The 12883-nt window shown below is 59.4% G+C and overlaps 1 protein-coding gene across 4 annotated transcripts; it reads right to left on the reverse strand.

Annotated features, from left to right (window-relative positions):
* Positions 1-5699: 5699 nt before the first annotated feature.
* FGF8 (fibroblast growth factor 8) lies at positions 5700-11336 on the reverse strand. 4 transcript variants are annotated; one of them, XM_004579936.2, is made up of 6 exons: positions 11113-11336; positions 10980-11016; positions 10372-10458; positions 9969-10116; positions 6888-6994; positions 5700-6041 (listed from the first exon to the last, which is right to left on the reverse strand). In XM_004579936.2, exons 1-6 carry the CDS (start codon positions 11142-11144, stop codon positions 5751-5753), a joined length of 702 nt encoding a protein of 233 aa, XP_004579993.1. In that variant the 5' UTR covers positions 11145-11336; the 3' UTR covers positions 5700-5750. The 4 variants fall into 4 exon arrangements, with proteins under 4 accessions (XP_004579993.1, XP_004579992.1, XP_004579995.1 ...); XM_004579935.4 differs by having other exon boundaries at positions 9969-10149; XM_004579938.4 differs by lacking the exon at positions 10372-10458.
* Positions 11337-12883: the final 1547 nt, after the last annotated feature.

Here is a 12883-nt window from a genome sequence, read left to right on the forward strand (position 1 = left end):
GTGGCGTTGAATAGGCCAGAAGCAAATAGGTAAACATGATGCTTTTGCCTCTTGGCCCTTGGGAGGAAAAGAGACAAAGGATGACAGTGAAACCTCACTTGAAACTTCAGCCTTACATTCTATTTAAAAACCTCGGGCCAGGGTGGGTGCAGTGGCACGGCTGTTTGTCACACCAGCATCTCTTATCAGAGCGCCAGTCTAAGTCCCAGCTGCTCCACTTCTGATCCAGCTCCTTTCTCATGTACCTGGGAGGGAAGCAGATGGTAGCTCAAGTACTTGACTCCCTGTCACCTATGTGAGCACCTCAGATGGAGTTCCTGGCTCCTGGCTGTTAGGGGCATTCGTGGGAGGTCAACCAGGGGATGGAAGATCTCTGTCGCACTCTCCCTTTTGCCCTTCCTTTCAAATAAATATTAAAAACAACATAAAATTTTGGGCTTAGAAGTTGCTGGTTTGGGCCTGGCACCGTGGCCTAGTGGCTAAAGTTCTCGCCTTGAACACGCTAAGATCCCATATGGGCGCTGGTGCTAATCACTACAGCTCTGCTTCCCATCTAGCTCCCTGCTTACGGCCTGGAAAAGCAGTCGAGGATGGCCCAAGGCCTTGGGACTCTGCACCTGCATGGGAGACCTAGAAGAGGCTCCAGGATCCTGGCTTCAGGTAGGCTTGGCTCTGGTCGTTACAGTCACTGAGGAGTAAATCATCAGACAGATCTGTCTCTCCTTTTCTCTGTTTATCTGACTTTGCAATAAAAATAAAAATAAAATAAAATTTTAAAATAGTTGCTGGTTCTCCTGTATCAGACACAACATACCCCTCATGCCCCATGACTCTCCCCCATGAGCCATACTTACTGTCTTACCGGCCACTTTCTCTTCACTCTGCCCTCCCAGGGCGTGGCACATGCCCGGCTCTGGCTTGCAGCTCTGCTCTCCTCGCCTTCGCCCTCAGTCGTAGGAACGCACACTGTCCCCTGCTGCCCAACACTCCCAAGCTGGGCTCTTCACACTGATCCTGCCACCAACTCCCGCCTCCCCTCCAACATCCACTCAACATCTTTTGAATATTTATTTATCCAGCTCCAACTTCAACTCCTAGTCATCCCTCAAAATCCGCCCCTTCTGGAACCTTCTGTACCTCAGTAACTGGCGCTTCCAACCTTTTAGTCACTCAAGCCTTGAAAACCCCGAGACTCTGTTCTTTCTCCTATGACTCCGTTTAACCCACCAACCCCGTCACGTCTACCCACAAAAAGTGTCCAAAATAGCGTTCTCTGTGTGCCACCTCCAGCCTGTTCTCCTCTCTCGCCAGCATTAAGGCACAGACGTCATGACTGGCCTTCCTTCCCCCTCTACTGTCTGTTCTCAACTCGGCAGCCAAAGCCATCTTGTGAAAACTTGGCTCAGCGGCCCCATTGCCTCACAGGCAAGGCTTCCACCATGGCGCTGGCATCTCAAATGAACGCTGGTTCAAGTCCCAGCTGTTCCACTTCCAGACCCAGCTCCCTGACCGTGTGCCTGGGAAAGCAGCAGAGGATGGTCCAAGTGTCGGGGTCCCCGTTACCCACACCTGGAAGACCTAAATGGGGTTCTGGGCTTTGGGCTTTTGGCCGGGACCTTTTGGGGAGTTGAACCAGCAGATGAAAGCTTTCCTCTCTGTCATTCTCCCTTGCGGATAAAAATCAATTTAGAGAAAGAAGAAAACCAACCTTCTCAGATTGTGTCACTCTGCCCTCAGGCCCCTCAAGGAGTCGCCATCTCAGAACCGCCTCCACACGCCCCTGCCTGCCAGCCCCACACCCCTCCGGCCTAACCTTGGCTCCCGTCCTCCACCCCACCGTACTCAGACCCCACTCACCCCAAGGCCTCCTGGCCCCTCACTTCCCTCCAGCCTTTCCAGCGTCCTTCCTCTTCCCCCTCACACAACCAGCCTTCGCGCGCTTCCTGTTTCCGCTGCTTGTTAGCTCCGCCCCCACCAATGGGATTGCCTACCTCTGTCAGGTGTCTGCACGAACGCTCCCCTCCACCGGGCTTTCTTTGGCCACTCTATTTCAAACAGCTATGTTCCTGTGCATCCGGTCCCTCCCCAGCACTGTGTCCGCAGTGGAATCCTGCTTGTCCAGTGCCCTCCAATACACACAGACATGGATCTGAACTTCCTGCTCTGTCCGCTGTATTCAAAGCAGGGCCTGGCACATCAGAGGTATTCAATAAAGAACTATGGAAGGAAGAAATGCAGTTCAGGAAAGCCCTACAGTCCCGAATTCAGGATTGGGGACTGACAAGTCCCGAATTCAGGATCAGGACTTTCCTGGGCGACAGGCTGTCTGTCTGTAGTGGGTGGAGAATTTCTTTTTTCTGTTTTTTTTTTTTTTTTTTTTTTTTTAAGATTTATTTAATTTTATTGGAAAGGCAGATTTACAAAGAGAAGAAGAAACAGAGAGAAAGATCTTCCATCCACTGGTTCACTTCCTAAGTGTCCGCAATGGCAGGAGCTGTACTGATCCAAAACCAGGAGCCAGGAGCTTCTTCCAGGTCTCCCACAGGCAGGGAGCTGGAAGGGAAGTGGAGCAGCTGGGACACAAACTAGCGCCCACATGGTATCCTGGTGCATGCAAGGTAGTCACTAGGCTACCGCGCTGGGCCCCGGGTGGAGAATTTCTAAGACCACCCGAGGGTGAGGTCTGCCCATTACTGCACCTGCTGACACCAGCTGAATGTAGGACGCAGTGGTGGGCAGGACCCACTGCTGGTGGAGGGCAGAAGGCCCCCTCTTTCTAGACCTGAGGTGACGCCTGTACTTGCTTTAAAATAAAAGACAGGATTCTGGCTGACCTTGACAAGACCCCAGGTGAGGATTGGGCGGTGAGTCGTCCAGCTCCCTGGTGAGGCCTGGCGTGTGGTTCCTTTGAGGATGCCTGGGGAGCACTACCATGGAGGAAGACAGGCAGGGCCTGAGGAGGAGGAGGAAGAGGAGGGTGATGGAGTGGGCTTTCCACACCCATCATCTGGACCCATGCCCCGGGGGCATGGGGCAGAGAGACTGCCATGCAGGCTTCCCTGGGCGGGGACGGGGTGGGTAGGCCTTTTGGCCAAGGGAAGCCACAGCCTCCTCCCTTTACTCTGAGCTTTGCAACAGTTCCCTGCCTGTTTTCCCCTGAAATAAATGGGCTGAGCATATTGGGCCGGCAATAAGCCCTTGAAATCAGCTGTTATCACAGTTAACAACCAGTTTGGCTGCAGTTCAGGCTGTTAACTATCAAACCGCTAAGTGCCGGTAATGATTGATTCTTGGCCAGTTGCAGCTTGAACGGGCTGTAAAATGCCATTAGCAAGGGCTCTGGGGGCAGTAACCCGGAGACAAACAAGTTGCTGGGTGCTCCAGCCAGGCCAGCCCCACTGCTCCCCCAGCTCAGCTTCCAAGGGTCTCAAACCTAGGGTCCTTCCCAAAGTCTCCCACACGACCTCAAGAACCAGATGTTGCCCTCGCCCAACCCACTCCAACACCCAGCAGTGCCCCCCACCTTGTTTCCCCCATCAAGCCGATCTGGCCCTTTGGACAGCTCCCCTCACCTCCCTAGACATAAACACAACTGTCCCCACCACCCCCAGGGCCCAGGCATCCTGGGCCTGGGGCGTGAGAATTAGCTCTGGCCTAGCCAGTGACTGGGGCAGCCTTGGCCCAGCCCTGCCGGGCTCCACTTCAGTTGTGGTCAGTCGGGGCCAGGATCACAGGCGAGAGGGGCTAACATTCCACCACCACCACCAGTGCCACCACCACCACTGCACCCCCTCCCCCCCGTCCCCTCACTCCCTCCTACACTGTGGTTTCTTCCCCCAGGAATTGCTCTCAAACAAATGAAATGTGGGTAATTACTGGGCCGGGGGCTGGACAGGCGACCGTGCAGATGAAAGCGCTTCCTGGACGGTCTCTTCATTTGCATGGCATCAGAAGCTGCTCAGAAGGTGTGACTTTTCCCACACGGAGACCCCAGCTCCTTGCACAATAAAGCCAGCTTGCTCACCCAGAATTAATTAAAGGGGGAGGGGAACAGAAGAGCCAGGGGCAGCTGGGGGGACAGGCAGTGGAGAGAGATGTCCCAAGCCCTCCCCATGTCGCTGGGCTATACACACCAGGGGAGACCGTTCTGTCAGGGCCCCTCACCTCCCCCCCCAGAGGTCACAGCAGACCTCCCGGGATCCCCAACCTCTTACCCTTTGGGCTTCCCCAGGGGCCCCAGGTTCCTGATTCCCTTAAATGGACTGAGCCTGGGACTGGGGGCCGCCCAGCTGGAAGTCCCACTTGGTGGGAACTTGGGTTCCCATCCTGATCCAAGGAGATGCCAGGCAAAGCACCGAAGGATAGAGACCAAAAAGGAAGATATTTCTGGAAGGGTCCAGCAATAGGGCTTTGGGGCTTCCTCCTAAACACAACCAGAACAGGAGACCTCAGCAATGAAGACTGGGCCAGCTCTGGGCTCGGGGCTCCTGACCCCTGTAGGGTCTAATATGCAGGCACAACCTCTGCCCTTCAAGGGCCAGTGCTGCCCACATTGTGCCAATTCCACCATTTCTGCAGGTAAGCCATGAGCTTCCTGTCTGCGCCATCCCACTGCCCAGCTCTCCTCCCCCAGACCAGAGTCTGTGTGCCAAGCTCACCACCTGCCACCTCCAGCTCTGTACTCAGATTCCCCGGAATAAGTACTTAACTCCAGGTCACGGTGGTCACGACAGGCACTAGCACCTCAGACCCTGGCAACTGCTTTTTGATTTTGGAGCCTGATTCGGCGAAGGAGTCTTCAGCCTGTCTCCCCCATGGACACACACACACACACACACATAAACACACACACATACACACACAGAACCCATTTATTTTTATTTATTTTTTTTAAGTCTTGAGTCCATGCTTGCATTCCAGCCCTCTTCTGCTCATCACCCCTGGCTCCCAGGTACTCTGGGAACAGTGTGAGTCATGACTCGCACCAGGAGCTCCCAGGACCTGCCGTGAGCCTCTGGCCCTGTTCCCTGCTTCTGTCCCCCACCCACCCACTAGGGAAAACCCCTCCAGTGACAGTGTTGAGGATAGCTAGCGGGCACAGGGCCCAAGCCTTGAGAGGAGGCACATGTGACAGCCAGTGCTGGGGCCCGTTCTGCTGCCCCTAGAGCCGCCCAGCTGCTAGGGCAGGGGTACAGGGCAGGAGTCCTTTGCCAAGGCGCGTTTGCACTGTGCAAACTAAGGAAATATTTCATTTAACGGGACAACTGGGACACCACCACTACCAGTACCGAAAAGGGCCAACCCACGCCAAAACCACAACCTGCTCCTCCCTGCCCCCACCTGGGAGTCTTGGCTGCCTGGCCAGCTTGCCCTGAGGTGTTGCCCGCCCCCCAACTTCTGCTATATTAAAACAGGAGCCCCCACCCCTGGGAGCCCCTGCAGGGATCCCCAGACTAGACACCAGCAGGTTTTTGTTTTTTTTTTTCTCCAAGCATAAAGAAAACAGACACCGTAGTCAAGTGGAATACAAAAATAGAGCCTCTCTTTTGTTTAAAAAAAAAAAAAAAAAGACAAAACCCAACAGCAAACGATATGAACAACTAGAAGCCCGGGAATGCCCCTGCTCCCCCTCATCTTGCAGCAGTATCCAGGCAGGTCTCACTGGAGTCTCTGGTGTGTGCCTGGCGGGGGGCGGGGGCGGCAGCTGTCCAGCACACAGGGCAGGCAGGGAGGGGGGCCCCCCGCAGTGCTTATCGGGGCTCCGGGGCCCAAGTCCTCTGGCTGCCACGCAGACTGCGTGTGAAGGGCGGGTAGTTGAGGAACTCGAAGCGCAGACTCTGCTCGGTGGTGTGGTGGCCACGGGGCAGCCGCTTCATGAAGTGGACCTCGCGCTGGTGCTGGCGTGTCTTGGAACCCTTGCGGGGCCGGCCCTTGCGGGTGAAGGCCATGTACCAACCTTCGTACTTGGCATTCTGCAGCGCTGTGTAGTTGTTCTCCAGCACGATCTCTGTGAACACGCAATCCTTGCCTTTGCCGTTGCTCTGCAGGTAGGGGGTGGGGTGGAGACCAGCGTTATGGAGCCTCCCCACCGGAGGCAGAGGGCCAGCAGCCCAGACAGCAGGTGGACACCCCAGCAGATGGCGAGGTGGGCAGGAGCTGCAGCCCCACCCCCTGCCCAGGCAACACGTTCTCTAATCCCCCCTCACAACCCGCAGCCCACCCGGCAACTTCCTGTGCCCCTGGGCAGCAGTGACACATGGCTGTCCACCCGAGGGGCTGGGCCCCGGCTCAGAGAGGCAACGAGAGGGGCCCCAGGGCCTGCCTGCTCTGGCCTCCTGCCCACCAGTCTGGCCTGAGCTGCTTGTACTGTTTCCCCACCTGGTCCCGGAGCCCCCCTGCACTCAGCACCCCCCACCCCCACCCTGGGGCCCTAGGGCAGTCACCCTGGGGATGGAGGGAGGGAGGCCTGTGAGTCCTGAGCCCCCAAAGCCCCAACAAGCCAGGGGAGCTCAAGGCTGGAGGAGCCGTGACTAATGGGGCCATTTCAGAGCTCGGCCGAGGGGCCGGGCCTGCGGCTTACTGAACATTCCAAATGCTGGTACCATGTAATTGGACATAATAGCAAAGCAATTTGGCGATTTGTTAAAAAGATATATGGAATTTACCACCACCACCACCACCTCCCCCCAGCCCCTTCCCTGCCTTGTCTCTTCTCCCGTGGCCCTCATAGCTCACATCTCTCCTTCCCCACCCCTCAACCGCACCAGGGTAACCCCCAGCTGGCTCGGCACATCTCTGCCCACCTTGCAGAGGTCAGAGCATGAGAGTCAGTTCTGGAGGGGGCGATGCCAGCCCAGCCCACTTCTCCTAGGCCCCAGGGGTCTCACCTTGGCAATCAGTTTGCCCTTCTTGTTCATGCAGATGTAAAGACCTGTCTCAGCTCCTCGCACTCGAACCCGGCTCCCAAAGGTATCTGTCTCCACTATGAGCTTTGCTGGGGGCAGCGAGGAAGGAGAAGGTGGTCACTGGGAGATCCCTGACCCCAACCTGCTACACACCCCCACCCCAGCTCACCCACATCCCCCAAGGGGCCACTGCCCCAAAGCCAAGCCCCCTCCCTGCTTGCTAGTGTGCTGTGCAGCCCCCAGCCTCACAGAGGCTTGGAGGAAGATCAAGCAAGACTGTAGTTTATGCAGAGGACTCCCCAGAGGGAGGGACCAGCCCACAAGAGAGGGTGAAACCCTCTTCCTTCCACTCTAAGATGAACAGCCATGACTAACCCTAACTGAAATTTGCCTGGAGTTCCACAGTTAATGGGAAGACCACGAAGGCCCCTTCCCACTCAGGCTATTAGATGCCTGTGCCCAGACATCTGGGTGCATCAGGTAAAACACATTCTGGCCTGTTCCCACCAACTCAGCTTGGACAACTGCCCTCTCTCCTCTGTCAACAGGGATGGGCCCACCCTCCCTAGGCTCACAGCCCAAAGCCACCTGCTTTTCCTGCTTTTTCTGAGACAGCACTTTGACCTCAGCTTTGAACATCCTGCCTCTCTGCCAAGGCTTCCCAATTCCTGTGGTCCCCGGCCCTAGCATCTAGAAAGCAACAGCTCAGTAGGCCCTCCCCTTCTAGTCCCTGCTCCCTGGAAGCTGGGCCCCTTGTCACCACGACCCTTCATCCTCCAACCCAGGACCACACACTTCCCCGTGCATGGGATAACATGCTGTGCCGTCTGGAACAGCGGCTACATTCAGGACCTTCTGTCTCGCTCACACTTCCCCTAGACAGTCAGCCCGCTCCGTGCCCCTCTCTCTGGCCAGCCTGACCCCAAGCAGGTATGAGATGGGACAGAGGATTCTCCCGCAGAACCTGCCTGGGACTCAGCCTGCACTGACACGCGCTGCCTTCTCTGTCCCTGAGGCCACTGGCAGGAGGATGGGGAGGGGAGCCCACTGGGCCAGCCCACTCTCTCACCCATTCTCATAGGCACGAGAGCTGGGACCCAAGGGACCCTAAGTCTGCCAGGGAAGGGAGCAGGCTATAGGTGGCATCTCCCACACCCCCTCCCATCTCCTCTCCAACCCTGCCACCTGTCCCCTGTCCTCTCTGCTTCCCATCCCAAGTAGTCGCTGAGTTCAAGGGAAGCAAAAGAGGAACCTTTCTGGGACCTGCCTGCTCTGCCCCTCCCCCACTCTCCCCAAGCTCATCTTGACCCAGTTGCATGCTCTTAAACACTCCAGAACCTGGCTCTGCCCTGCGGGAGGGGACCAGGGCACAGGCCCACCTCCTCGGTGTCTAAGGACAGAGCTGGGCATCAAGTCACTGCTGCCGGGAACCAATTCCCCCCTGCCTATCCCCACCCTGCCAAAACACACATCACGGGGTCCGCCTCGATTTTCCTCCCCGGCACCCAAAGGATGCTGTGCCATGTGCTGCAACAGAGCAAACCCTATGGGAGCCAGGCATTCGTTCTGTTCCCTTTCCTTGGAAGCCAAGAAGGGCAGCGAGCAGCTAATTTGGAAGGACAAAGGGACAGCAGGCCAGCCTTGGCAGCCCAGCGGGGGAGCCTGGCCACCGGGGGTGGGCCACCCCCACCCCAACCCTAGGGACCACCCCCCTCTGCTTCCAGGATGGATCTGGAGAACTGGTGTGGGGGGGCAGTTGACTGCGGTTTTCCCAACCGGGCTTTTGGAAAGCTTAACATTTTCAAACCCATTCTTCCACCCCAGTGACAGATTTATCCCAGGAAAATTATGTCTCCTCCCGCAGCTTTGAAGGGAAGTGAGCTACGTCGGTGCAGAAAAAATGCAGCGAGACATACTCGATCCCCCAAACTGGCTCGGGAAGAGGAGAAAGTATTCAGGAAATGTTAAAAAAGGTGAAAGTAAGAAGCGTTTTAATCGCTCTGCCAGACGCGGGGGTCTCTCCTGAGATTCCTAGAGAACAATCTTGAACTTCTTTGTTAACATTCACCGACTCACAACTCCTTTCAAAGCCCACATCTGAAAAAAGACTCGCTCTGTTTTATATCATTCTTCATTTCTCTTCTTAGCTTTTAAAATGCCTCACCTTTTTATTACATTTTAATAGAGTCTTCCCCTGTCCTTTCATGCTTGTTTAACTTGGTCATTATTTAAAGGTTTTTAAACTCACAATAATCGCTCTCTTAAATAACAGCCCCAGCCGCCCAGGGGCTCGTCTCGCTCCCGATCCGTCCAGGACTCTGGAAGTTGGCCCCGGTTCCAGGCAGGAATATTGAATGTTTGAGAAATCGATCAGCCCCGCGCGGCCCCCTCCGCCCGCCTGCTCGGCAGCAGCCCCCTCTCCCACTCCTCAGCACTCCGCAGGGAGCGGGGAGTTCCACCCCAGCCCAGCGTGGGGAGGAATTGGGAACACCCTGAATCAGCCAGCCAGCTGAGCAGCCTGGGCCCCTTGCAGGAGCGGACCCCTCAGATGGCTGCCAGAGGCAGGGTTGGGGGACTTCTCTCCCTTCTCCTTCCGGCTCCCCCTTTTTGCTGGCCCTGGCGAAGGATCCTCTTTCAAGAGCTTTCCTTAAACCTGGGCCCCAGGCCCCCAGCTGTGTGCCTCCACCTGCAGCTGGGGAGAGCTCTACCCATGAGGGCAGGGACAGGGGCCTGGGGAGCTTCCCGGCTCCAATCATCTGCTGCCCAGGGAAGGGGGCACCAGTGGGCCAAGTTCGTCCTAGACCCCTTCCCTGGCTGACCCTAAAGTCCCACCCCACTCCGGCCGCCTTAACCCGTTGCCTTCTGAGCTGGGGACCTCCCGCCAACCCAGCGAGGTGCGCGTGGAGGAGGTGTCAGTCACGCGCAATGGCTCCACAGGCTAGTCGTGTGTATGTGTGTGTGTGTGTGTGCGCGCGCGCGCGCGCTCGTGTTGGGGGGTGGTATTCCGCCAGCTGCGCCCTCCGGGAAGCGGTGCCCCCTACCCCGAGCACTGCCGCGCCTTACCGAACGGGTCGCCGTCCTCTGCCATGGCGTTGATGCGCTTGTTGGCCAGGACTTGCACGTGTTTCCCGCTGGTGCGGCTGTAGAGCTGGTAGGTCCGGATGAGGCGGCGGCTGAGCTGATCGGTCACCAGGCTCTGCTCCCTCACATGCTGTGTAAAATTAGGTGAGGACTGAACAGTTACCTTTAGGAAATTGAAAAATACACAACAAGCCATTATAATGCTACTCCGCCCAGGGGCCCGAGTGGCCCCCCACCCCTTCCACGGCGCCAGACGGCCCCCCACAATTTGCCGGCTCACCATCTCCCCTCCCCGCCCACGACCCCCCAACCCGGGACAGTCAGTCATCCCCAGCCCGGGGTGAATGGATGCGCCCGCCCAGGGACCGGGGGTTTCTGGACCCACCTGTTGGGAAACACCCTGGGGCTCCTGGGCAGCTCGCAGCAGGGAGGTGAGCTCCCTGCCCAGCGCAGGCCCCCCGCCCGGGCCTTCCTAGAGGAGCAGGGCGCTTTTAAGTAGGGAGGCAGCGCTACCTGACCCGTGACATTTATAAAGACGAATTTACAGGGCAAATGTGGAGAGCACCCGCAGAGGGTTTGGGCGCATGGCCGCTCGGCCAAACTGGCCACAAGTGCCCCTACCCCCCACCCCCAGCCCGCGAGGGTCGCGGACAGGGTTCCCCCCAACCCTCCACCCCGACCGGTCCCCGGCGTCCAGGTGCGGCTACCCGGAGGTTCCCCTCCGCTCCCCTCCACCCTACCCCGGCCGGGGGTGCGCGTCGGAGACGGCGCTGGACCCCCGACGCCCTCGATTCCAGCCTCGCCGCGCACCCGCTGTGTGACCTCAGGCAGGGGCGCCACCTCTCTGTTCTCGGCTCCCTCTTCGGGGTAGCTCGGGGCGGGATCGCTAAGGGTCCTCCCAGCCCCGCTGCGCTGGCCACGGGCTGGGTCCCCGGCTACGCCCCTGCCAGGCAGTGCCACTCCGAATCCCCGCCTCGGCGCGGTGCTGCTCACCTGGGCTTGGAGGCAGAGAAACAGCAAGTGCAACAGCCTGTGGGAGACAAAAGCAGGCGGGATAGAGAAGGGTAAGCGCAGACGGGCGGCTGCGGGCGCTGCTCGGCGGGGCGCTGGGGGCGGCAGTACTCACAGGCAGCTCAGCGCCGAGCGGGGGCTGCCCATGGCGCGAGGCCCAGGAGCGCGGGGGACCCCTGCGGGCGGCGAGCGGCCGGCGCCGAGGCCGAGGGCGGCGTGGGGGCGGCGGTCCCGACGCTGCGCCGCGGGGCCCGTGGAGTGTCGTGCTCGGTGCGCCGCGCGGACTCGCTCTGCGCCGCTGGAGGAGCCGGTGGCCGCTGGCTGCTCGGGAGCCGGGGCGGGCGGGAGGGTAACGGGGCCGCCGGGGGGGGGTGGGGTGGGGGAGGGGGAGGGGCGGGCGGGGGGCGCCTCACCGGGCGCAGGGCTGGTTGTGGGGGGGGCGGCTGGAGCCCGCAGCCCCCGGCTGGGCGCCGGGGCCGGGTCGCAGCTCCGGGCGGGGGCGGGGCAGCCCGGGGCGGGGCGGCCGCCGTGTCGAGGATTGGGGGGTCTGCCTTGGGGGAGGGGTCTGGCGGTCCCTCCTCCTGGCCTCCCCCCCTTCACGGTCGGGCCCCTCGCGTGCTATCGGGGCCCCGGACCTCGCTCGGGGTTTGGGGATGGCAGGAGCCTCGGGCCACCCTAGGCAGCCTCCGGGTCCCTGTCGCGAGGTCGGTCGCGAGGATGCCGCAGGCTACATGGCCTGAGCTGCGGTGCGATGGGACCCCTCAGCTGAGCACCCTGGGGTCACCTCTGCCCTGTCCTCTTCCAGACCACCCCCTCAGGAGCCGATTAGGTGGAGGGGAGCGCCCAGAGGCCGCTGCCAAGACCCCCAGCCAGTTCCCCCCACATACACACACACCGAGCAGGGGCAAAAGTAACTTCCGCCAGCGGCTTTTCCCTGGGCAGGGGGATGGATGGAGGCCTCCTGGCCTGTGCCCGCGAGTGCCCCATTGCTCTATCAGTTAGCCAGGTGTACCCTGCATGGCCTGATGCCTGAGAGGTGGGGGGAAGGCGGGGACCAGGGTGAGCCATTCTTAGCCCCTCACCTCACTGCTCCCCCCAGCTTCCCGTTTCTGCCAGCTACAACAGGTGGAACATGGCTGCTGTATTCAGTGGCCGCCTTCGTAGCCCCCCAACCGTCACACACACCTCCCCAGGGCAGAAGGCTGGAGGGATCTCCGTGGGCCCAGGCGGTCCTGTCCAGCAGCAGATCTGGCCATTCCCTGTGCGCCACTCCCGACTCTAACTGCAAAGATTCGGCTCAGCGCACCAGGGAACACAGTCTCTGGGCCGAAGGCCTGGCCAGCCCTCTGAGGTCCAGCCAGCCTGAGAAACTGCAGTCCGGAGCTGGGCAGGGCTCCGCTGTGGGCAAGTAGTGTGTAGTGTGATTGAATCGGCAGCAATCTCCCTGGGGGCTTGCGGGTGTCTGCAGAGGGCTGGCAAGCCCCTGGGGAGACAGACCCCTTCTGGGGAGCTGGGGGGCTCTGTTCCTTAGCTGCGCTGTGTTTTGGAGGCCAGTGGGGGGGAACCACCTGCTGGCCAGGGGGAGGTCAGTTTTCTCACCTTGGCAACCTCACGCCCTGTGCACAGTAGGCCCTGCGAAAGGCTTGTGTGCATTAATGCGCACAGGAATGAATGAGTGAATTATGAATGAGGAGATGGGGAGAATTCATAAACTCACAGGGCACAGGAGGCACCAGGTGCTGTGTGCCTGGTCCGGGAGGCCACTCCCTGGACAGCACCTGGCACACCGCCGTTGGGTTCTAGGCTTTGAGTGATCCTGCACCACTCTCCCTCTGCGGCCGAGTGGCTGCGCATCCCCCGGAGCACCCTCACCTCCAACGGGGTGG

The sequence above is a fragment of the Ochotona princeps genome, chromosome 13 (genome assembly GCF_030435755.1).
Source record: "Ochotona princeps isolate mOchPri1 chromosome 13, mOchPri1.hap1, whole genome shotgun sequence".
Classification (NCBI taxonomy): Eukaryota; Metazoa; Chordata; class Mammalia; order Lagomorpha; family Ochotonidae; genus Ochotona; species Ochotona princeps.

Excerpts from the sequence above, each read along its gene's own strand:
- FGF8 (XM_004579935.4), bottom strand. The coding sequence starts at position 11,144 with ATGGGCAGCCCCCGCTCGGCGCTGAGCTGCCT. Across the intron at positions 10,459-10,979 it reads TTCTCTGCCTCCAAGCCCAG|GAAGGCCCGGGCGGGGGGCC; the intron begins GTGAGCAGCACC and ends CTGCTCCTCTAG. Across the intron at positions 10,150-10,371 it reads CCCAGGGTGTTTCCCAACAG|GTAACTGTTCAGTCCTCACC; the intron begins GTGGGTCCAGAA and ends AATTTCCTAAAG.